This window comes from Lissotriton helveticus, chromosome 2_2 (assembly GCF_964261635.1).
Source record: "Lissotriton helveticus chromosome 2_2, aLisHel1.1, whole genome shotgun sequence".
Taxonomy (NCBI): domain Eukaryota; kingdom Metazoa; phylum Chordata; class Amphibia; order Caudata; family Salamandridae; genus Lissotriton; species Lissotriton helveticus.
This window is the reverse complement of record NC_136060.1, coordinates 517,984,508-518,008,423: the sequence shown is the minus strand read 5'-3', so window position 1 is coordinate 518,008,423 and position 23,916 is coordinate 517,984,508. Positions and strand designations below refer to the sequence as shown.

At 49.3% G+C, this 23,916-nt stretch overlaps 1 protein-coding gene across 4 annotated transcripts in view; it reads left to right on the top strand.

The window, feature by feature from the left end:
- Window positions 1–18,614, top strand: part of DOK1 (docking protein 1) — a 203,335-nt gene extending 184,721 nt beyond the window's left edge. The window contains exons 5-7 of one of the 4 annotated variants that reach the window (XR_013608392.1): window positions 13,927–15,739; window positions 15,772–17,655; window positions 17,700–18,614. Coding sequence is in view for 1 of the 4 variants with exons in the window: in XM_078678834.1 (XP_078534960.1) it covers window positions 13,927–15,216 (1,290 nt within the window). In the remaining 3 variants the exon portion in view is untranslated. Of the gene's footprint in view, window positions 1–13,926 lie in introns of all 4 variants that reach the window. The other 3 variants (XR_013608393.1, XR_013608391.1, XM_078678834.1) reach the window with 3 other exon arrangements.
- Window positions 18,615–23,916: the final 5,302 nt, after the last annotated feature.

Sequence of the window (23,916 nt, the reverse complement as noted above, 5' to 3'; positions counted from 1 at the left end):
CTTGCATTGACTCCCATGTACAGGACATTCCCATAGTCCAGTCTAGATGTTATTAGAGCGTGGACCATGGTTTGCCTGGCAGGTAGAGGAAGGACGTCCAATGTCTTCCTGAGGACCTTCAGCATACCAAAACAGCTGCCTGCCACTTGTTTGGTCTGGTGCTCGAACAAGATTTTATTGTCCAGCCAGATCCCCAGGTTCTTCACCGAACTGCTGGGAGTGGGGAGGGTACCCAGCGTAGCAGGCCACCATGCTGAGGTCCATACTGAGGGAGTCCTACCCACAATCGGCACCTCCGTCTTATTACCGTTCAGCTTGAGGCAATTGTCAGCCATCCAAGTGGCAAGTTCCTGCATGCACATGATGAAGTTGGCGGCACATTGTTCCTGTGGCTGTGATAAAGTCACAACCAATTGTGTGTCGTCTGCATAGGACACTACTTCCACCCCAAATCTGTCCGTAATAGCTGCTACAGGTGCAACATACAGATTAAAGAGGGTGGGACTAAGGCTGGATCCCTGAGGTACTCCCTGTTTGAGGCTAAATTCTTTAGACCGAAAGGGTCCCTGTGCCACTCGGAAGCTGCGGTCTGTTAGAAATGACTCCAGCCAGTACCAAGCTTTATCCACCACTCCTCCCTTTTTCAGACATTGTAGCAGTGTGTGATGCGCCACAGTGTCAAATGCAGCACTGAGATCGAGTAAGATCAGAGCTGCTGTTTGACCTTCGTCCGCGTATTTCCGCAGGGTTTCAGTAGATATTAATAGTGCTGACTCGGTCGAGTGGAGGGCATGGAACCCTGACTGGGTAGGATGGAGGAGGCTGTTAGCCTCGATGTAAGCAGATAGCTGTTTATTAACTGCCTTTTCCGCGATCTTCGCGAAATACGGGAGGAGCGAGATGGGGCGTAGATTATCAAGCTGTTCCATGCTGATGTTAGGTATAAAGGTTTCTGTAAGTAATGTTATGTTCTGTTAATTTCGATTTATATAGCGCCAAATCACCGACAGGTCTCTTAGCGCTTGCTTTGGGAACCCGTCCTGGCTTTCCCTGCAAGATAACCCCTACTGGGCATCCCCAAGGTGAAGACCAGGCATCCCATCGCAGTGGGGCCGTAGTGGAGATTAAGCATGCTATTGCCCAGAGTTGCAGAGTGTGAACTCATGATTCGAGTAGGCACCGAGGCGAGAATTATCGAGTCCATGGACATTTTGAGCTCAAGACCCTGCCGCGTCTGGAATTGAACCCTGGTCCCGGGTCTGACCTCTGGATCAGGGTCTGCCTCCTCTAACCAGTGAGCCACACTTCTCCACTAAGAACTGGGACCTCCAGTTCCCGGGGGTACCTTGGCTCGAGCATGTAGGCAACCAGGGGCTTACATGTAAAGTAGCTAAACAACACACTCCCCCACTGAGACAATAAGTGCGCGCAATAATGGAGACCACACCAGTACTTTTGAATAAAATCAATAGCTTTTATATAGGATTAGGATCAGGGCAATCAATACATCAGCATTTCCTAGAGTATTTCACTAAAGCATTTTCATCATGGGAGCAAAGGTAGCAAATCAGTAAATAGTCAAGTGAAGTAGATACTTTCATTAATCATGAACCAGCATTTCAGGTAGTAAGAAGGAGCATTTCATCCTATAAAAATAACCAGTTCATTAAAGGTAACTCATTTCAGCGAGGCTGACACCTCCCTTGTGCAGGGCTAAACCACTTCGGGGTGAATCAACAGGTCATTAGGCATAAACAGTTAATCAGGCCCGAACCACCTTGTTATAAATCAGGGCCTAAACAGTTAATCAGGCGTAAACAGGTAATCCGTCCCGAACCACCTTGTTATCAAACAGGGCCTCGCAGTCATTAGAGGCGAATTGGGGCCAATGGGGCCCAGTCACAGTTTCCCCCAGAGGAGGGGCGAAGTCGGGGCCTTTTCCGGCCTTCCGCTCTCCTCCCCGGGGGTTTACCTTGGGTCTTCGGGCCTCCGCCGGGCCCCTTGCGGTGATCGAGTTGCGGGGGAGGGCTCCAGCCCTCCGTGGGCCTCTACTCGGCCCCTCGCTGTTAGGGGGTACCGGTCCCGGTCCTCTGTTAGGCTCCTCCGGCCTCGGGACCAGTCACAGGCAGAGCGGCAGACAAGGAGCAGCAGGACGGGCCCGGACCTCTCCCCCGTGGTCCAATCACCGGCGGCTCTGGCGGGGGTGCGGCCGATGACGCGGCGGCGCTCCCCGTCACGTGATGAAGGAGACAATGACTTCAGGCCTAGCGCGGCGGCCCTCTCCTGGGGGCCGCCAAGGGGGGGGCACGATGACGGCGCTGGCTCCGCTGGGGGCGCTGGGCACAGCGCGGAGGCGGACAGCGGCGCTGGAAGGCACGGTGCGTCCCGGGGGGTGTTCTATGTGCGGCGCTGGAACCGCGGTCACCGGGAGAAGTTTCCTCAGGCGCCTCAGAAGGGCGCGAACAGCTCTGGGCCGCGGCGGTGAGTTACCTGGCCAGCGCTTCACATGGGGCACACACGTGGGGCGGTCTAGCGCTTGGGCCAATTACAGCGCTCCGGAGCACGCAGAGGGGGAGCACCCTCAGCAGTTCTGGCAAGGAGGGCAGACTAAGTCGCAGCGCTTGTCAGGGGAGCAGGTTACAGCGCTCCTCAAGCGATTCAGCAGGGGGGGGTGAGGCAAGACAGGAATTCAAGCAGTTCAGTCAGGGGGAGGCAGGCAGGACAGCACAGGCCCAGGTGGAGGCAGGGAGTGCGCAGGGGCAGCACAGTCCAGTACCTGGTCGATTCCCCCAGTAGTCCTCTGTAGGACGGGCAAGTAGTCTTCTCGGCGCCTGGTTGGTACTGCGCCCTTATGAGGTGGTTTCTTGAAGAGGGGGGGGGGGGTCTTGAGTTGGAGGCTTGGCAAGTTTCCTCAGGTCACTGAAGATGGTCCCTGAGTTCCCCTCCCGCCGGGCCAGATCAGTGGGCTAGCCTAGGATACCTCACTCTACTTGGGAGGCAGCACCTCAGCCCTGTCACTCCCAGAGGCATAGGTCCCTGACTAGGCCCTACCGCCTAAATCTCCTGCGTGGGTCCCCCAGGTCAGTGATGCCCCAACTGACTAAAAAAAGTTCCCTCCCTTGCTTATGTATGCCCAGGTCAGGTCACCATTCTCTAAGGCGGCAAAAATAGGCTCCGCCTTTCTTCTGGAAGGTTCCAGGAGCTTCCCCCCTCTACCTATGGGCAGGCGATGGCAGGCTGGCATTGCAACAATGTATAGGGTTCCAGCCAGCTCCTGGCAACTAGGGTGCTACTAGAAAAAGACCACGCTGCAGTAGCAGGGGCCAGTGGCAGCCATGTTTGGAGTAGAGAGCACCTGCACCTTAACATGGATTGGCCATGGAAAGGTGCCCGGAGACCTAAGGGCCAACAAAAAGAAGGTGGGAAAAAATGAGGCAAGGGCGAAAAAAGTAGGGAAAGACCACCCTAGGGCTGACAGATCTAACAGTTTCTCAATCTTATTCCAGTTCCTGCAAGTGCGCTCAGCCAAACTAGAATGGCAATTCACAAGATTAATTTGAACATTAAATTTGATAATGTAATGATCGGACCAGGTGCAAGGTGCGACTGAAATGGGAGACAGAGAAAGATTGAGTCTAGACCTGATCAAGAATGTGTCCCTTTATATGCATGGACGTAAAAAAAAAAACTGTAAAAACGTGGAGACCTGTTGAGTTAGATTCAGTCCGGAAAGGAGCTCGGTCAGTTCTGCTGATTGTGGGCCGCCAAGAATATCATTGGCCCAGTAGTTAAAATCCCCAATCAGCAGAACCTTCCCATAATCAGTTACCAAATCAGTTACCTATTGTTTCCACGACTCTGAAGATATTCGTTCCAGTCCTAGGGAAACAAAGTCGTCATGTTTATGCAGTTGTCAAAAACGAATCCCTTCTTGTGTATTTGAGAAAGTTTATAGTGACCTCTGAGCTAGCTGTTATTCACTATTAAGTTGAGCATAATCGATAGAGATCTACTGACCTAAGTCCTACGTCATATCTATAGGATATATTATTCCAATGCGCAGAGCCTATTGGGAATATAGGAACTACACTACAGTATCTGAGGAGGCAAGGTTCAGGGTCGCCCCTAAATACTAAATTTAGGGATGGTACAGGGGTAGGGTTGGCACCCTCACCTCACTTGGTTTTACCGCTGATTCTCCTGCCCAAGGAGGGGTCAGAACCAGTGGGAGCCAGTTGCTGGGGGCAGCAAAAGGCCTTTAAAGCTTCCCCTACGTGGACTCAGACCATCCTGAGGAGGAGGCATGACACCTCTGCTCAAGATGGGCTTTGTTTCTGGACCCAGAGAGCAGAGGCCCTCAACCCAGGGGTCCAGACATGTGTCTGTTGGTGGCAAATGGCAGGAAGCCACTCAGGAACCACACCAGGGCTGGTCATTTTTCAGGGGACATCTCTAAGATGCCCTCTGAGTGCAGTTTACTTTAAACCCCACCCTGGCATCAATGTGGGTTTAATGTGCTGAGAAGTTTGATACCAAACTTCACAGGTTTCAGAGCTCGTAGTGACCAACTCCTAGACCATATACTTTTTATGACTTTGCTTTACTTACAATGCCTAAGAATGGATTTAGACACTGTAGGGGCACAGTGCTCCTGCAACCGCACTCTCACCTGGGGGCTAGTGCACCCTGCTAGAGGGGTGACTTACCTAGGCATCAGGCAGTGTGTGCCATGTCGACTCTTCACTTTTCTCTGCAGCAAAACACACAGCCTGCAAAGGCAGCGTGTGGGTGTTACGTTGCAGGGCCCCTAAGGGTGGCGCAATAGGTGCTGCAGCCCTTAGAGGCCTTCCCTGATCACAGTGCCTTTGATACCCAGGGTATCTTTTACAAGGGGCTGACCTTTGGCCAGAGATGTGCCAATTGTAGGTATGAAGGTACAGTTTTGGGAAAGAACACAGGCCCTGGGAACCTGATTGGCAGGAACCCAGGGCACATCAAGTCAAAGTGCATCACGTGTCAGGAAAAAAGTGGGGGGTAACCATGCAAAAAGAGGCACTTTCCTACACAACCCCGCCCCAACTTAAGAGGATTAGACTAACCTTTCCCATGAGAGCCTTCATTGGCTACGCGGAAAAACCTGGAAAGGCCATCTGCATTGGCATTGACAGTCCCAGGTCTATGTTCCACTGTAAAGTCCAATCCCTGTATTGAGATGGACTACCTCAAAAGTTTTGGGTTTTCATTTTTCATTTGTATTAGCCATCTGAGAGGTCTGTGGTCAGTTTGAACTAGGAAGTGAGTCCCAAACATGTAGGGTTTCAGCTTCTTCAGGGACTAAACCACAGCAAAGGCCTCCGTCTCAATGGCACTCCAACGTGCTCTCTGGGGAGTAGCCTCCTGCTTATGAAAGCAACAGGTTGGTCTTGGCCTTCATCATTGGTCTGGGATAGGACCGCTCCTATCCCCAGCTCAGAGGCATCAGTCTGCACTATGAACTGCTTGAAGTAATCTAGAACCTTGAGAATAGGTTCTGAGCACATTGCTTCTTTCAGGGTGTCAAAAGCCTTTTGGCAGCTAACTGTCCGGTTACCTTTCTTGGGCATCTTGTTGGAGGAGAGTTCTGTGAGGGGTGTCACAATGGACCCATATCCCTTCACAAACCTCCTGTAGTATCCAGTCAAGCCAAGGAATGCACAGACTTGGGTCTGGGTGGCTGGAGCTTCCCAATCCAGGATTGTCTGGATTTTGAGCTGTAGTGGTTAAACTTGACCTCCACCTACAAGCTGGCCCAAGTACACAACGGTTCCCTGTCCTTTCTGGCATTTGGATGCTTTGATAGTCAGTCCTGCAGATTACAGGGCTTGCAGAACCTTCCCAAGGTGGATCAGGTGATCCTACCAGGAAGAGGTAAACACAGAAATATCATCAAGATAAGCTAAACTAAAGCCTTCCAACTTAGCAAGGACTTCATTCACCAACTTTTGGAAGGTGGCAGGGGCATTCTTTAGACCAAAGGTCATCACAGTAAACTGAAAGTGCCCATCAAATGTGGAGAATGCTGTCTTTTCTTTTGATCCAGGGGGCAGGCCAATCTGCTGGTACCCTGCAGTCAAGTCAAAGGTACCAAGGAATTTGGCAGCCCCCAACGTATCTATCAGTTCATCAGCTCTGGGTATGGGTGTGCATCTGTCTTGGTGACGGCATTGATGCCTCTGCAGTCAACACAAAAACTCATTTCTCTCTTTCTACCCTGTTTTTTTTTTCTTTTTGTTTATTCCTCATATACCAATAATGGGTATTCTGGATAGGGTATCTCCACCTCTCCAAGTTACAATATGCCAACCTCCAGGATCAAATCCAAGGAATTTAATCAGGGGTAGGAGAGGAAAGAGAATCCCCCTCCAGACTTAACTGTTTGCTAGGTCCACCCCATACCCTTTAATCTGGACAGCCCCCGGTTGGGTTGGAGACCAAGCACCAACAGTACCCAGGTGAAATCATAGGAATATTTCTCAACGGTTCCGCCAAGCCACTAAGGCTGCCCAGGTCTTAACAAGGCTAGAAATATCAGATGCGATGTCGGACTCACTAGTATAAATAATATATCTAAGACAGTCAGCAAACATTGGGGCATTCTCTGACTTCCAAGACTTACATATTTCTCGTCTTGCTAAAATCATTACATAAAATATGATTTTAGTCCTCATCTCCTTAAGCTGGTACCCTGTCTCTAGGCCAAAGAGAATAATCATAGGAGTGATAACAAAATGTATGTCTAATACTTCCTTTATAAATTCTTCAATCTTAGACCAATAGAGAAATAGTCTTGGACACTCAACAAACATGTGCAGATCATCCGCAGCAGGAAACTTACAACGTGGACAACAATATTCGAGATTTGTAAACTTAGCCAATTTCTTAGGGGATATGTATACTCTATATAAAGTAAACAGATGATTTCGTTTTAAAGGGGCTGGTTTCACCACTATGTACAATAATTTAAGAGAATCTCCCCAAAGTGCCAGTATATTGTCACATTGCCCTGCTGCTACTTCCCCCCATAGTTTATTAAGTTCGAGTTCTGTAACTTCATCTTTCTCGTTTAGTGCCTCGTACCAGAAGGAGATCTCTTTTTTCCAGCGCCCTTTTTTCTTTACAAGTTCAAACTTGGAATTGCTTATGGGGCTCCAAGCTATGGTGCTGCACCAGCTGGAGAGCTGATAAGATTTGAACCTAGTGAGAGTTCCGTTGGTCAGCCGAGAAAGTGCATCCCACCCCAATAATTCTGAGCCATCGAGAATATCCTGCCATTGCATGATACCAGCTGTTTTAAGGGGAAGCGATAATTGATCTCTGAGACATTCGGGTGTTCCCGGGGAATCCCAAATTGGAGCAAGAGGTGAATAATAAGAGATGCCTAATCGTTTTCTTACAAACACCCAGTTTCTCAGAGCCGTGCCCAAGACCTTTAGTCTAACCTTCTTGTAAAACTTTGGGTCCCCAAACTTAAATAAAAAAGATTCATGGCCCAGAGGAATATTATGTAGTAGCGCCTGAAATAGCAAACCCAAACAAGATGTATCAGCTTTATCAGCCAATATCCTAAAGTTTTTAAAATGAAATGCATGGCAATAATGAAGAATGTCCAGCATAGCGAGTCCACCTGACCTAATTTTCCTTCTCAGTTTTTTCAGGGAAATCCTGGGCGATTTAGAATTCCAGATGAAAGATCCTACTCGTCCCTGCAATTTGGCGATTTCCTTGGAATTGAATGATAGTGGTATCGAGTTAAATAGGAAGGTGATCTTTGGTAAAATGACCATTTTTACTAGGTTCACCCTCCCAAAAATGTTCAATGGTAGACCCGACCAATGATGTAAGAGCACTTTGATGTCCTTATATACTCTGTCTAGGTTTACTTTGGATGTCTCTGAAATGTTATGAACAAGATGTACACCTAGGTACCTCATCCGAGATTTTGTTCCAGGGAATTGCTCCTCCTGATTCCATTGCATGACCTCGGTTTTTTCTTTGTTGATTTTATATCCTGAGACCTCTACGAACTCTTCTGCATGATGGAATAGTTGAGGGATTGATATTTCAGGATTAGGTGTAAACATTAAAAGGTCGTCCGCATACAAGGAAAATTTTAAATCTAGTTCATTAATGCGGAAAGGTTCAATTAGAGTATCCGATCTTAACTGTATAGCTAAGGGCTCTAGATATAAATTAAACAATAGGGGAGAGAGGGGACATCCCTGTCTGGTGCCGCGTGTAATTTGGACCCAATCTGTAAGTAAGTTATTTACAAGAAACTTGGCTCTAGGATGGAGATATAATGCTTTCAGGGATGTTATGAAATTAGTTGGTATACCAAACCTTAACAAAGCTTCCCATAAGTACAACCAATTAACTTGGTCGAAAGCCTTGGCGGCGTCGATAGCTACAATAGTTAATGGGAGCTTTTCAACTGTTGCAAAGTCGATTGCCGCAATTGCCTGGAAGGTCAATTCGTTCAATTGTCTGCCAGGCATAAAGCCCCTCTGGTCTTCATGAACTAAAGACTTAATTACTTTGGCCAATCTCGCTGCCAACACGCCCGCAAAGATTTTATAGTCTGCGTTTAGCAGCGAGATTGGCCGATATGACTCAACTATTGTAGGGTCTTTATTTGGCTTCAGAACCAAAGTGACCGTAGCCTCAGACCAAGTCGGGGGAGTAGACATTCCTGCTAGATGTATTTTGTTAAATAAGGACGTGAGAATGGGAACTAAAATGTCAGACCCCATTTGATATATTTCTGCCGGAAGCCCATCTGGGCCGGCTGCCTTTCCCCAAGCCATTCTCTTCAGTTGGTCATGTACCTCCCCCTCTTTGATCAGAGAACTCAAAAACAGGCTATCTGTCTCAGTTAAGTGTGGAAGGCTTAGCCCCTCCAACCAGTGAACAGCATCTTCAGTTGATGTTTTATCAAGATTGCCCTTATATAGATTCTGCATATATGTTGTAACTTCTTCCAAAATCTCACCATTATCAAAAGATATGTCCCCAGAGCTAGGTATTCTCAATCTACTTATCTGATTCCTAGTACGATCGGATCTAGCCTTCCAAGCCAGAATTCGGCCACATTTCTCTCCATAGGAGAAGTTTTGCAGCCTGCTTGTATCCCATCTCTCCTTGATGATTTTATCTAGATTAGCCTGATATTTAGCTTTCAAACTCTCCAACTCCTTCTGTATTGATGTCAGGTTAGTCTGCTGTTCTAGGGAGGCTTTCTGTAGTTCTTGTTCTTTTTGCTTTATTTTGGATACGGAGTCCTCCTCTAACTTCTTCCTAATTTTATTTCTTCTTATCATTTTAGCTGTAAGTATCCCCCTTAGAAATGACTTGAAGGCTTCCCATATTGTTTGATCTGATGCAGTCGCCTTATTAAATTCAAAGTACTCCGCCATAAGTATCAATAGATCATTCTTTAGCTCTTCCTGTATTAATAAGGATCTATCTAGGGTCCATCTCCTAACTTGATTATTTTGTGGAAGTTTAACTGTTAACTCTACCAAGGAATGATCAGATAATATTGCCGGGATATAGGAGGTAGACAAGATCTCAGAGAGCAAACTTTGATCAATGAGGAAGAAGTCTATGCGTGAATGATGTCTGTGCCTGTCGCTATAGAATGAATAGTCTCTGATGTTCTGGTTTTTGATCCTCCAGACATCCAATACATTGAAATCCCTCATGATATTCCTGAGCTCTCTTTTAGATCTAAGTAGAGGGGGCGAAGCCACCTTGGAGGTATGGTCCAATCTTGGATCAAGAACAAGATTAAAATCACCACCTAAAATGATGGGAGCATTTATTTCAAGCAGACTGGTTTTTATGCTAATCAAAGCCTCCCGGGAATCCTGATTTGGTCCATAATAGACTACACAAGTCAGTTTTATATTTTTATGGCTAAAGATGCAGTCAGCCATCTACCTGTATGATCAGTTTCATATTTTTCAACTCTTATCCCGCTATTAATTCTAGTGATTATCGCCACTCCTCTGGTGTTACCACTCTGTTGAGAGCATAGGAGGTCCTGTATCCATTTTTGATTTTTAAAGGCTATCCTACACTCCTGTTGTTCGAGGTGGGTTTCTTCTAAAAGGAGGATATGGGCCCCAGACTTATTTAGGGATTCACATATTCTACAACATTTTTTACTCTCCCTTAACCCGTTAACATTCCAGTTTATTATTTTTATTTTATTCTCCATATTCCTTATTTATCACGAAGAAAACATATCGGTTATATCGTTGTATAGCTATATAGTTAACATCAATATCTACAGCGGTGTCTACTCTAAACACAGGTTGGCTCATACCCATCTCATCATTTCTAGATTTATGAGGAAATAGTTTTCTCTTTTGTGCCCCTTCCTCCCATCTACCACCCTCCTCCCCCCATGAGGAACCACCCCTTATTACCTTTGGCGATTGTATCGCCATTGGGGCCCTTCTCCCCGATCCGGATTCTGGCCCTTTCTGGAAAAAAAAAAAAAGTACCTACATCCAACTATCACCCTAAAGGTATATATATATATATATATATATATTTTTTTTTATATAAGGTTTTATATTTCTATATATGTATATATATTTTTTTTAATGTTTTTTTTTTCTTTTCCCCTTCTTTCCCCTTTTCAATTTTTTCGTCAGAAGATATTACTCTCCTACAGACCCTCCTTCTTTAAACTTTTTTTTTTTTTTTTTAAGACTCAGCATGTCTATATATATATATATATTTACATATACTATATTCCAATAATAAGGCCTACTAAATTCTCATGATAGAAGTTCTGTGGTATCAAACTATCTCTGAGCTTCTTTCAGGCTAACAATGAAGCTATCTACTTCCTGAGGGGACGTGAAGTTATGAGTCTTATTATTCCATACCACCCGTAGTGAGGCTGGGAACTTCATCATAACTTGTGCACCCAACCCTCTTAATTCCTGCATCCGAGACCCCAGCTCCCACTGCCTCTGTGCGGTCACTCTGCCTACATCCGAGCGGATTAGGTACTTGGAGGAGTCGATCTGAAGTGTGGAATCAACGAGAGCTCTACTTAGTATTAGATCCTTGACTGAATATGATAAAAAGTTTACCAAGATTTTCCTGGGAGCATTCCTGTCGGGATGACGACGAAAGGGATCTCTATGAGCTCGCTGTATTTCATTTTCAAGGTTAATGTCAGATCTATCCTTCAGGACACCTTCCCTCAAAAGTTTGCAAATCAGAGTCTTTACGTCGCCATTTTCGCCCCCCTCAGGGATTTTTAAGAATTTCAGATTGTTGCGTCTCGCATGAATCTCCAGACGCTCCATATCCTGCTGTAGGGTCTGATTCTGGGCTTTCAGTTCAAATATTGTTTTTGAATGTACCTGCGTGACTCTTGTGAGAGCTGCTACCTCCCCCTCTAGGGCTTCTGTTCTTGTACTGATATTGTCAAGTTTACTTTCAAGGATGGTACATTTCTGTGTAATTTCTTTCTGGTTTCCTTCAGATATTTCAAAATTGGGTAACAGTTTTGCCAAAAGATCATCACGCAGGGATCTAAATAAACTTTCCATATTTTCCTCTCCTATTTTCTGTTGCTGTTCTGTTCTTTGGCTGACACCTACTAGTGGGTCTGTTACCTCCGAAAGGAAGCCACCAACTGTACTAGCTGTAGCCTGTGGAGTTACCCAGAAAAGAGCTCAGTGGAAGCATGGGGGCTGGAGTTCTCCCTATTATCCCCCTGTAGAAGAGTGTTCGTGGAGTCTTCTCTTAAGTCCGTTTCTGGCTCTGTAAGTAAAGGGGCATACCTATTTTGCAGGGTCACTTCCGAGCCAAGCCCAGTAACAGTAGCGGTAGACACTTGTAAATCAGCCTGGGGTAACCCCTGCTTAGAGGCTGTGGCTGTGGCTGTGGCTGTGTCTAATTTAGATACTGTTTTCTCCATTATCTTAAAGTAAGATATTAAGGAGGGAGCCGGCTTTAATACAGCAGATATTTTCTTCTGTTTTTTCACCTCTTCGTTTTTACTTCCCCCCTCCTCTCTATTTTTTTTTGTCGTGGGGTCAGAGGGACTGGAAACAGGCTACGCGTTTGATTTAAGGAGGAAATTTGTAGAGATTCCCGTTCTGGTAAGGAACGAAGGAGATATCTGCTCCTTATAACTGGAGGAGCTGCAGCCTCAACCAAGGACTCTTGCAATGTCTTCTTTGCCTCCAAGTTTTTATTCGTAAAACCTTCTCCAGGTGGACCAGGTGATCCTGCCAGAAAGAGGTAAACACAGCAATATCATCAAGATAAGCTGAACTAAAGCCTTCCAACTTAGCAAGGACTTCATTCACCAACTTTTGGAAGGTGGCAGGGGCATTCTTTAGACCACAGGTCATCACAGTAAACTGGAAGTGCCCATCAAATGTGGAGAATCCTGTCTTTTCTTTTGCTCCAGGGGCCAGGCCAATCTGCTGGTACCCTGCAGTCAAGTCAAAGGTACCAAGGAATTTGGCAGCCCCCAACGTATCTATCAGTTCATCAGCTCTGGGTATGGGTGTGCATCTGTCTTGGTGACGGCATTGATGCCTCTGCAGTCAACACAAAAACTCATTTCTCTCTTTCTACCCTGTTGATGAGATTTGGGGACTAGGACCATGAAGGCCTAGTACACAGTCCACAACATCTTGCTTTGGTACATGATGGGGTTTCTCTCATCCTTCCCTCACAAGAGAGTGGTCCCTTATCAGTTTGCCAAACAAAAGTTGAAAGGGGGAAACCCTACTCCCTTCTGAGGCACCCCTCTGTAGGCAAAATGCAGACAGGGTAACAGAACAATCCATCTCCCGTTGAGTCTTTTTGGGAGACCCATTATCCTGCCTTTCAATGTCTTGTTGAATCTTTCAACAAGGCCATTGGTTTGAGAGTGGTAAGGTGTTGTGAACTTATAGACCACTCTACACTCATCCCACATGTGTGTCAAGTATGCAGACATGAAGTTTGAACCTTTGAGGGAATGCGTTGTAATAGTTTGCGGTGTAAAGCCCTGCATTGTGAAAGATTTCACGGTGTAAAAACTGTGGGATAATGTTATGCTGAGTAATGCATGCGGGGTAAAGGATGTTTCCCTTTTTAACAGGAAACATTTCCCCCTACAGAGCATTAAGCACCTTCGCGACCCGTGTTCCAGGTTCCAACGCAAATACGCATGAGGGACAGCCGCCTGACAGGATTGAATAACACAATGGAAACGAGATTCTGCTCTACAAACCTCTATATAATTTTCCATGGAGCACTTTCTCATGGTTTGTTTTAAATGATTTTTAGGGTGGATATAGCTCATGCTCTGGAACTCTAATCTAGTCAAAGAAAAGTGCTGAAGTGCAGATAAAATATTGGTTAAAAATAATCTAGTTTTTATAGTTGGAATTAAATATTCAGAAGCCACAAGACTCCTTAAAGACTTTTCTTTAGCATGTAATAGACAATGATACCATCGTAAGATAGCAGCCTGTCCGTTTATAAAAGAGCTCACCAATCCTGATCTAACCTTAGGGCTTCTACTGAGACCATAGAATTCAAAGTGCAAACAGTGCGAAGAATCTTCCGCTCCACCTTATGCATAAAGTGCCATTGATTAATATTGATTGTCTCTGTGGCATATAAAAGAGTCGGCAGAATCTTCATTGTATATGTTAAGAGATGTTTAAAGAGTCTGTCAACCTATTGCTCCATAAAGTGCTTTAAGTGCATTTGATGCGTTTGATATATGTGTAATATGTTCGCTTTTGGCGACAGTCCGGAGCCGAAGCCTGCTTGTGATGGCAGATGCTCCTACGTCGCTCTGGTTGTACTGTGCTATATCAAGAAGGATTCCTTAAATCTCTTTTGTTTCTCCCTCAGGTCATGTTTTCATTCGAGGCCGGCAGGCGCTGTGAATCAGGTTCCGGGAACTTCACCTTCGAGACCAAGCAGGGTAATGAGATCTTCGTCATCGTTGAGTCCTCAATCAAGGAGCAAAAAGCACAAGCGGACGAGGACCGCCAGAGCTTCTCATCCCTGGACGCTGACTGCCCTCTGCTCATGCAGATCAGGAACACCATCGCGGAGTCTGTGGCTGCCAACAGTGCCACCTCCCCAGGCGAGGAGCTCCCAGGAGATACAACCAACGTGGACTTCAGACCTCCTGAAGATGCCACCAGGGCCCGGCCTGCGAACAAGCTGGGCTCCAACGAGGCCTTGTTCATGAAGAAAGAGGTGAAGGTCAGAAGCCTGGACGAGAGAGATGCAGCCAAGATCCTCAAGGCACGGGTTCTCCCAGACCCCCCATTGCCACCAGCCAAGCCAGCAGCCTCGAGCACTCCTCCTCGCTCCCCACTCCACAAGGCACCCAAGAGCCTGCTGGGAAGCCCAGAGGACCCAACCACTGTCTACTCTGAGCCCAAGGACTCTATGAGGTTCCACAAGCCGAGTGCAGACAACCTGTACTCTGACCCTGTGGACAGCATGGCCAGTGGCGCAGGTAAAGGTGCCACTCTGGGAAGGCCCCATGCCATGCCAGAGGAAAAAATGTTGGGTCCCCTTTATGCCGATCTCTATGAGGATGTAGACTTGGCAATGCTGAATCCACCTCCTGAGGCCAAAGGGAAGGTTCAAAAGGGAAACCATATCTATGACGAGCCGGAGGGCAGAGCTCGGGCTCCTGCCCCGATGCCCACCACGAGCCTAGCTGCTTTGAGAATCTATGATGAAGCTGTTCTGTCACAGGACGCATGGAAGACCCAGGCTATCGACGAGAAGCTTGGGTACGAATACCCCTACAATGCCAGCACTGACGATTATTCTGTGCCTTTGTTCCAACCACTCAACCAGAAGCCGAAAGCCAAACCCAAGGGCCCGAAACCTGTACCTGCCCCAAAGCCTCAAGTGACCAGGCTTGGCGAGCGGATTGGGGACCCAAGCATGTCAGGGAGAGAGGGCTTAGCCTGCAGAGGTCCATGGGGCACTCACAACGTTAACAACAGCAACAGCAGCATCCCCAGCTCCGACGCAGTGTACAGCCGTGTAATCAAGCCGGGCAGAGGACCCGTGGCCACGCTGCCTTCCTCCAGCGACCAGATGGAAGGTGGCCAAGAGCCATCGGTGGAACAGCAGAGAAGCACCAGCATTTACGAGGACCTTGGGGAGTTGTAGTGTGCGCACAGTCTGGTATGAGCAGTGCCTGTGAGTACAGCCCAGGGGTATGAGCTGTGCCTGTGGGTACAGTACAGGGGCGCTCCTCACATGCCCAGGGCCTCCTCACAGGTCAGTGACATGCCAAGGGCCTCCTCACAGGTCAGTGACACATGCCAAGGGCACAATGACGACAAGAACACTGTGACAAGCCAAGCGCAATCTTACTAGTATGAGCATTGCCTGTGGGTACAGTCAAGGGGCACAGGAGTCTGAAAAACACGTCACTCATTCAGTGCCATCCCCAGATATCAAAGGACTGAGCAGGCTGCCAACACTCCTTAGGAAACCCTTCTGATGCCTACTTCTGGAACCTACTCTGTTTTGTATCCTCTCAGCCTATGCTGCCTTCACCTACATGTCAAGGGACACCCATCACATGCCAAGGGCACCCATCACATGCCAAGGGCCTCCTCAGAGGTCAGTGACACATGCCAAGGGCCTCCTCAGAGGTCAGTGACACATGCCAAGGGCCTCCTCAGAGGTCAGTGACACATGCCAAGGGCCTCCTCAGAGGTCAGTGACACATGCCAAGGGCACCCTCAACGACAAGAACACTGTGGCAAGCCAAGGGCATCCTCACATGCCAAGGGCACAGTCATGAGCAAAGGTCTCACTCTCATACCAAGGGCACCCTCACGTTTAGAAGGCACCATCACATATCGGGGCTCCCTCAGATGCCAATGGCCTCCTGACATACAAGGGGTACTCACATACCTCACATGCCAAGGACATCCCACATATCAAGGACTTCCTCCGATGCAAAGGGCGCATCACATGAGTAGGGCGCCTGCAGATGCCAAAGGCCTTCGGATGATAAGGGCACTGTGGGAAGCCAAGGGCACCCTGTTATGCCACAACAACACTGCTGCATGTGTAGGGAAGAGGGAAACAGGGATACTGCACATCCCTATTATTGCTACTTTAGTCGCCTACTTGTGCCCCCATCAGCGCCTGTGGTTTGACCCCTAATTCCTCATCAAAGTTATAAGTGATAAGTTGATGGCCACAGGGGCAGCACCTTATGTTCATGACAGCAGTCTAGGTGACCCTGCCCCTCTGCTTAGGTACTCTGCCCCTCTGACGCGGTGACTGCCCTCTGTTGAGGTGACTGTCCTCTGTCGAGATGACTGTCCTCTGTTGAGGTGACTCTGTAAAAATCGTAAATCATACGTTCTTATATAGCGCCTTTTCACCGTAAGGTCTCAAGGCGCTTGCTTTGGGAACTGTCTATGTGACTCTCCCTCTGTCGATGCGACTCTGTCCATCTGTTGAGGTGACTTGGCCCCTATGTCGAGGCCACTCTTCCTCTCTGTCGAGACCACTCTTCCTCTCTGTCGAGACCACTCTTCCTCTCTGTCGAGGCAACTCTTCCTCTCTGTCGAGGCAACTCTTCCTCTCTGTCGAGGCAACTCTGCCTCTCTGTCGAGGCGACTCTGCCTCTCTGTCGAGGCGACTCTGCCTCTCTGTCGAGGCGACTCTGCCCCTTTGTGGAGGTGACTCTGCCCCTCTGTGGAGGTGACTCTGCCCCTCTGTGGAGGCGGCTCTGCCCCTATGTCGAGGTGACTCTGTCCTTCTGTCGAGGTGACTGTCCCTCTGTCGAGGCGACTCTGCCCCTCTGTCGAGGCGACTCTTCCTCTCTGTCGACACAACACTTTCTCTCTGTCGATGTGACTCTCCCTCTGTCGATGCGACTCTGTCTCTCTGTCGATGCGACTCTGTCTCTCTGTCGAGACGACATTTTCTCTCTGTCGATGTGACTCTCCCTCTGTCGATGCACCTCTGTCTCTCTGTCGAGGCGACTTGGCCCCTCTGTCGAGACCACTCTTCCTCTCTGTCGAGACAACTCTGTCCCTCTGTCGAGGTGACTCTGTCCCTCTGTCGAGGTGACTCTGTCCCTCTGTCGAGGCGACTCTGTCCCTCTGTCGAGGCGACTCTTCCTCTCTGACGACACTTCCTCTCTGTCGATGGGACTCTGTCCCTCTGTTGAGGCGACTCTGCCTCTCTGTCGATGCGACTTTGTCTCTCTGTTGAGGCGACTCTGCCTCTCTGTCGATGCGACTTTGTCTCCCTGTTGAGGCGACTTGGCCCCTCTGTCGAGACAACTCTTCCTCTCTGACGACACTTCCTCTCTGTCGATGGGACTCTGTCCCTCTGTTGAGGCGACTCGGCCCCTCTGTCGATGCGACTTTGTCTCTCTGTTGAGGCGACTTGGCCCCTCTGTCGAGACAACTCTTCCTTTCTGTCGAGGCACCTCTGCCTCTCGGTGGAGGCGACTCTGCCCATCTGTTGAGGCGACTGCCCCTCTGTGGAGCTGACTCTGCCTCTCTGTGGAGGCGACTCTCCCCCTCTGTCAAGGTGACTGCCCCTCTGTGGAGGCGACTCTGCCCCTCTGTGGAGGTGACTCTGCCCCTCTGTGGAGGTGACTCTGCCCCTCTGTGGAGGCGACTCTGCCTCTCTGTCGAGACAACTCTGCCCCTCTGTCGAGGTGACTGTCCCTCAGTCAAGCCAACCGGGCCCTCTATCCCTGCCCCACAATCAACCAAGGGATGAGCGTAGAAGTTACAGGTCCAGTGCAAGGCACTATGTCAAGGAGGCTTCCACACTGATAGACAGCTGCTTTTGAGACCCCACAGTGTTTGTGTTTGAAAGTGGCACCAGTGGGTGGGGGTGCACGGAGTAAGACCCAAGGAAAGAGCTGAGTTTGTGACTGTGCTTCACTGTAGGAGACACTCGTGTACCACAGAGAATGACAGATCAGAGGAGCATATTTACAAGACCCTTGCGCTGCCGGTGCATCACTCTTGTCGAAGCTCCGGTGGTGCTGTGACCTGGCCCACGCAAAGCCACCTCGCGTGGCTTTACAAGGCCTTGTAAATATGACTCCTGTTCATGCATCACTGCATGTTTCTCCTTGTTTTTCGCTGTACGCGTGCTAATGATTGTTTATGTGCACGAAGGGACACCTTCCTGCACATAAATAATCATTCCTGCCATGCCGGCACCCTGGCATCAAGGCGCAAGGGTGTCTACATAGGCGCTAGGCAGTTTTTTTGGCACCAGCGCAATGAAGAACACATGCGTGCGCTGTATTCCTGTACAGAAGGCACATCCCAGCGTTATTCAATGACGCAGCACATTCAAATTCTTTGCAGCTCCGTGCTGCGCCATTGCTTTGTAAATATACCCAAGAATCAGCGTTCTGTGTGTGGCAGGTGCAGTGACACCTGGGAGAGTTCACCTGCGTCAATCAATTGATATCTGAATCCTTGGACCAGGTATAGAATACACCTGGTGTGTTGAAGCACTGTTTATTGGTTTTAACCAAAACTGTTTTATTACAATTTTTTCTTCATTAAGTAATATGTGTTTGTTTTGTTTTAATTCCAAAAATGCTCCAGAAACCGGTCCTTGGATGCTTGATTCCGGTCTGGGAAAGACATGGCTTGGTAGTTCGGACTGGACTGTTCCCATGAGGCACAGGGTCAGAGCTAATTTGCATATAGCCAGTGTCTAACCCAGGGTGGTGTGGAGTGCAAAAAACGATGGATTTAGGCCCAGATCCTTGTACTGGGGTGAATGAATGACATTGTTCTACATTCTGTCCATCAACTGTGTTTTTTGCAATTTCACCCCGAGTGTGCTGGGGATGCTCAGACGTGAGTCCCAGGCTCTCCACACCACTGGAGTCAAGCTATCCAGGCTGATGAAGGCTGATAGCCAGAAACCGGTCCTTGGATGCTTGATTCCGGTCTGGGAAAGACATGGCTTGGTAGTTCGGACTGGACTGTTCCCATGAGGCACAGGGTCAGAGCTGATTTGCATATAGCCAGTGTCTAACCCAGGGTGGTGTGGAGTGTAAACAAACGATGGATTTAGGCCCAGATCCTTGTACTGGGGTGAATGTATGACATTGTTCTACATTCTGTCCATCAACTGTATTTTTTGTCTTTTGAACAGCACCGCCGTAGGGGCACTGCCGACTGGCTCTCCTGGTGTAACTCTGTGTAGTGTATTATGACTGAGCCCCCTAACTGCATCTAGTGTATGTGTGAGGAGAGCTTGGTTACACGTGGGGCTGGGTACTCCTTGGATGGGGTCTTTCTTGTACATGAGAAAGGCAGGATGGTGCTCCATAGAGGTTAATGGTCACCGAGCTGTCTACCTTAATCCCTGGAGAAACTATCGTAAAGCCAAGTCCATGCGTCTCGTTGGACATTACATGAACCTGAAGCTAATGAGAACATCATCATTTTTGTTACCTTCAATCAATCAGGAAATTTCTAGAGCGCACTACACACCCGCGAGGGTCACAAGGCGCTGGGGGAGGGTGGCCGCAGCTAGCGGTCGAAGAGCCAGGTCTTGAGTAGACTCCTGAAGGTCTGTGGGTCTTCTGTTCGTCGTAGGTTCTATGTCTTGGCGGCTAGGTGGGAGAAGGATCTTCCCCCGGAGGTGGTTCTGTGGATGTGAGGGACTGTGGCCAGTGAGAGGTCGGCGGAGCGGAGTTCTCTGTTGGGTACGTAGAATGACAGTCGGCTGTTGAGGTATTCTGGGCCGGTGTTGTGTAGTGCTTTGTGTGCGTGGGTCAGGAGTTTGAAGGTGATTCTTTTGTTGACGGGGAGCCAGTGCAGGTCTCTCAGGTGGGGGGTGATGTGGTCTCAGTGGGGAACGTCGAGGACCAGGCGTGCCGAGGCGTTCTGGATTCTCTGTAGTCTGCTGATGAGCATGGACGGGGCTCCGGCGTAGAGGGCATTTCCGTAGTCGAGTCTGCTGCTGAGGAGGGCATGGGTGACGGTTTTCCGTGTGTCTGTAGGGATCCATCTGTAGATCTTGCGGAGCATGCGGAGGGTGTAAAAGCAGGTTGAGGAGACTGCGTTGATTTGGCGTCGGGGCGGTGCCCAGAGCGGAGGGCCACCAGGTGTCGTCCCAGGCGGAGGGGATGGGTCCGAGGAGGAGGACCTCTGTCTTGTCCGTGTTCAGTTTGAGTCGGCTGTCTTCCATCCAGCTGGCGACAGCCTTCATGCCACGGTGGAGGTTGGTTTTGGCGGTCCTTGGTGAGGGAGAGGATCAGCTGGGTGTCGTCGGCATACGAGATTATGTTGAGGTCGTGGAGTCTGGCGATGCATGCGAGTGGAGCCATGTAGATGTTGAAGAGCGTCGGGCTGAGTGATGATCCTTGCGGTACGCCGCAGATGGTCTTGGTGACTCCAGAGTGGTACGGGGGGAGGCGGACTCTTTGGGTTCTGTCAGAGAGGAAGGAGGTGAGCCAGTCCAGGGCCTTGTCACGGATCCCTGCGTCATAGAGGTGTGTGCGTAGCGTGTGATGGCAGACGATGTCGAAGGCGTCGGAGAGGTCCAGGAGGATGAGGGCTGCTGTCTCGCCGCAGTCGAGTAGGATTCTGATGTCTGTGGCGGCGATGAGAGCAGTCTAGGTGCTGTAGTTCTTGCGGAAACCTGACTGGGAGGAGTCGAGGATCTTGTTCTCTTCCAGGTAGCGGGTGAGCTGGGTGCTGACGATCCTTTCGATGACCTTCGCCGGGAACGGGAGCAGGGAGATGGGCCGGAAGTTTTTGAGGTTGCTCGGATCGGCCTTGGGTTTCTTGAGTAGGGCATTGATTCGGCGTGCTTCCAGCCCGCAGGGAAGGTTGCGGTCTCGAATGAGAGTTTGATGATGTTGCGCAGGTGGGGTGCAATGGAGCTGTCGGCCTTGTTGATGATGTGGTGGGGAAGAGGGTCGGATGGGGCGCCGGAGTGGATGGTGCTCATGGTTGTTACGGTGTCTTCGGTGGTCATGTTGGTCCATGCGGTGAGGTGGTCGTGGTCGGTTGGTGGTAGCAGTGCGGTGGGGTTGTTGGGTCGAGTTCGGGGATTGAGGCTGTCGTGGATGTCGGTGATCTTGGTGTGGAAAAATGCAGCGAGGGCGTCGCAGAGGGCTTGCGATGGTGGGATGTCGTTGGTGCAGGAGCCAGGGTTTGAGAGTTCCTTCACGATGTCGAAGAGCTCCTTGCTGTTGTGTGTGTTGTTGTCGAGGCGGTCCTTGAAGGAGGCCTTCTTGGTGGTCCTGATGAGGTGGTGGTGGTTGCGGATGGCGTCCTTGAGGGCTGCGTGGCTATCGGGCGTTTTCTCGTCGCGCCAGGTGTTCTCCAGTCTCCGACAGGCGCGCTTGGAGGCAAGGAGTTCTGGGGTGAACCAGCTGGCACGCTGGCTGGTGTCCCTATTGTTATGTTGTCTCAAAGGGGCTAAGGCGTTGGCGCAGTCTTCCATCCAGTGTCTAAGGGCGTGGGCCCCCTCCTCGGGGTCGGTGGGGTTGGTCGGGGGGTTGAGTGCGAGGTGAGCTTGTAGTAGATCCTTGGTGACTTTGCCCCAGCGGCGTCTAGGGATCTGTGGGGTGCGGCGATGTGAGACGGGTTTCTGGAAGCTGAAGTGGACGCAGTGGTGGTCGGTCCAGGTGAGTTCGGAGGCGTGGCTGAAGGCAATGTGGGGGCTGGAGGTGAAGATGGCATTGAGCGTGTGGCCGGCGATGTGGGCGGGTGTCGTGACGATCTGTGTTAGCCCGAGGGTGGCGAGGTTGTCGATCAGTGTGGATGAGTTGCTGTCATTGTTGTTTTCCAGGTGGTAGTTCAGGTCGCCAAGGAGGATGTAGTTGGTGGAGGTGCGTGCATGCTGATGAAGTCGGCGATGGAGTTGCAGAATTAGGGGCGGGGTCCGGGTGGTCTGTAGACGAGGTGCCTCTTAAGGTGGTCATGGGGTCCGTGTGGATCTGGAAGTACCTTCCTGGACTAGGTGAGTTCAAGGTGGCCAGCGGCTGAGCTGACGGAAACAGAGGTGGACAAGGGGTGTTCCAGCAGGTCAGCAACTGGACTGACAGAAGCAGAGGTGGGCAAGTGTGTTCCAGGTTGTTAGAGGTTGGGCTGACAGAAGCAGAAGTGGACATTGTGGGCCTCATTTATGAAAAGTGACGCATATTTACAGTATGACGCATCATGTTGCAAGGAGTTACAGATACGACAGTATTTCTGACGTATCTGTAGGCGCAAAAATGACGCTTTGCTGGAGTGTCTCATGAAAGTGCCGCAACTCCATCAATGGGTCATTTCAAATGGGCAGTCCCATTTCAAATGTGCCTGCGCCAGTCTGCTGTGAGGCAGACGTAAGATACTGACGCATTTGCGTCCTAGAAGTTACGCAGGAAATCCCATAGATTTCACCGCGTCACTTCTACGAGGCTTACTCGCATCAAGAAGCCAACCCTGCATACATTATACCTTGCGCAGGTATATTGTGGCGCAGGGGTTTACAAAGTGACGCATCTATCAGGATGCGTCACTTTGTAAATATGACGCAACATGGCGCATTTTTTACCCTGCTGGTGCGTCACAAAACGTGACACATCGGCGGCGCAAAAGTGACGCAAAGGCTCATACATGAGCCCCTGTATGTTTTAGCAGGTCTGTGATTGCACTGACAGAAGCAGAGGTGGACAAGGGTGTTCAAGCAGGTTAGCTGCACTTAAACAAAAACCTGTAGCTAAGGGCTTGCCGAAGCTGCCCACCTACACAAAGAGCTGGAGCATCAATCCATTTACTAGTATTTTGTGCCCTGCTCTGCCCAAGACACCAGGACCCAGCAGCAGCTCCTGATTGGACAGAGAACATCCGGCTCCAGTCTAGAAAATAAAAGTGACCGTTCTCATTGGTAGTTGGTTACCACAGAGCTGAATCACATCTAATGGAAATGTACTTTGTAATCATTGGCTGCATCAAGAGGTCTGACACTGCACCTTGTGCAGCCAGAGCCCCTCAGCGTGAAGACTGAAGATGAACTGAACTGCAATCTTTCCCCCATCACTGGGAACTGCGACTAAGCTTCTCCGGAATAAGAAGAGACGACCGTCTACCCTGGTGCTCCTGAGGTGTGGTCTCAGTATGCAGTTTCCTAAAGAGCTGATTGCACTCAGGCTGCAAAGGGATCCTTCCCTGCACAAAAACAATCCTCAGCGGCATATTTATCTTTCTATGTGTGCTGCACGGAAAGAAGTAACAGGAAGAAATGAACATATTTCTCCTTTTTACGCCTCTCTCTGGTAGGAGCCTCATTTTTGCGCAATCCTAGGTTTACTGCCTTTAGTAAATCTGGGTTTGTATCACAATACACGTGTGGATGTATGACGCCCGGGCTCCACCCATGTAATGCCTACCCAACACTGTGCTACATTTGTTTTTCCATGTCACGCAAGGCGACACAAATTGTCCCTTGTGTGGTTTTCTAAATGTTGCCTAGCATTTTGCATCATGTCTGTGCCGAAAAAGTGGCGCAACCAGGATGCAAAATGTTAGTAAATTGGGCCCAAGTTCTTTGTTCCAACCTGCCATGTCCAGTGGCCAGGGGTCTTGGCAACTCACAGGCAACTAAGCAAAACTTGTGAGAAGTATTTCTATTGTCCTGGAACCACAGAAACCCTTTTAGACTGTGAGCTCACGGAACTGGGTAATGAGATCGAACAAATAATTTGTAGCCAGCCATTAGTCGGCTCCTGGCCTGGCCATGGGACCCCAAGCGCAGTCTAGCACTCCGTTAGTGAACAACACCCGAAATCATGTGGAGCGTCAGTCAGGGAGCCTGTGGTGCGGGTCTCCTTCATAGTAAAATATGCTGCCTCAA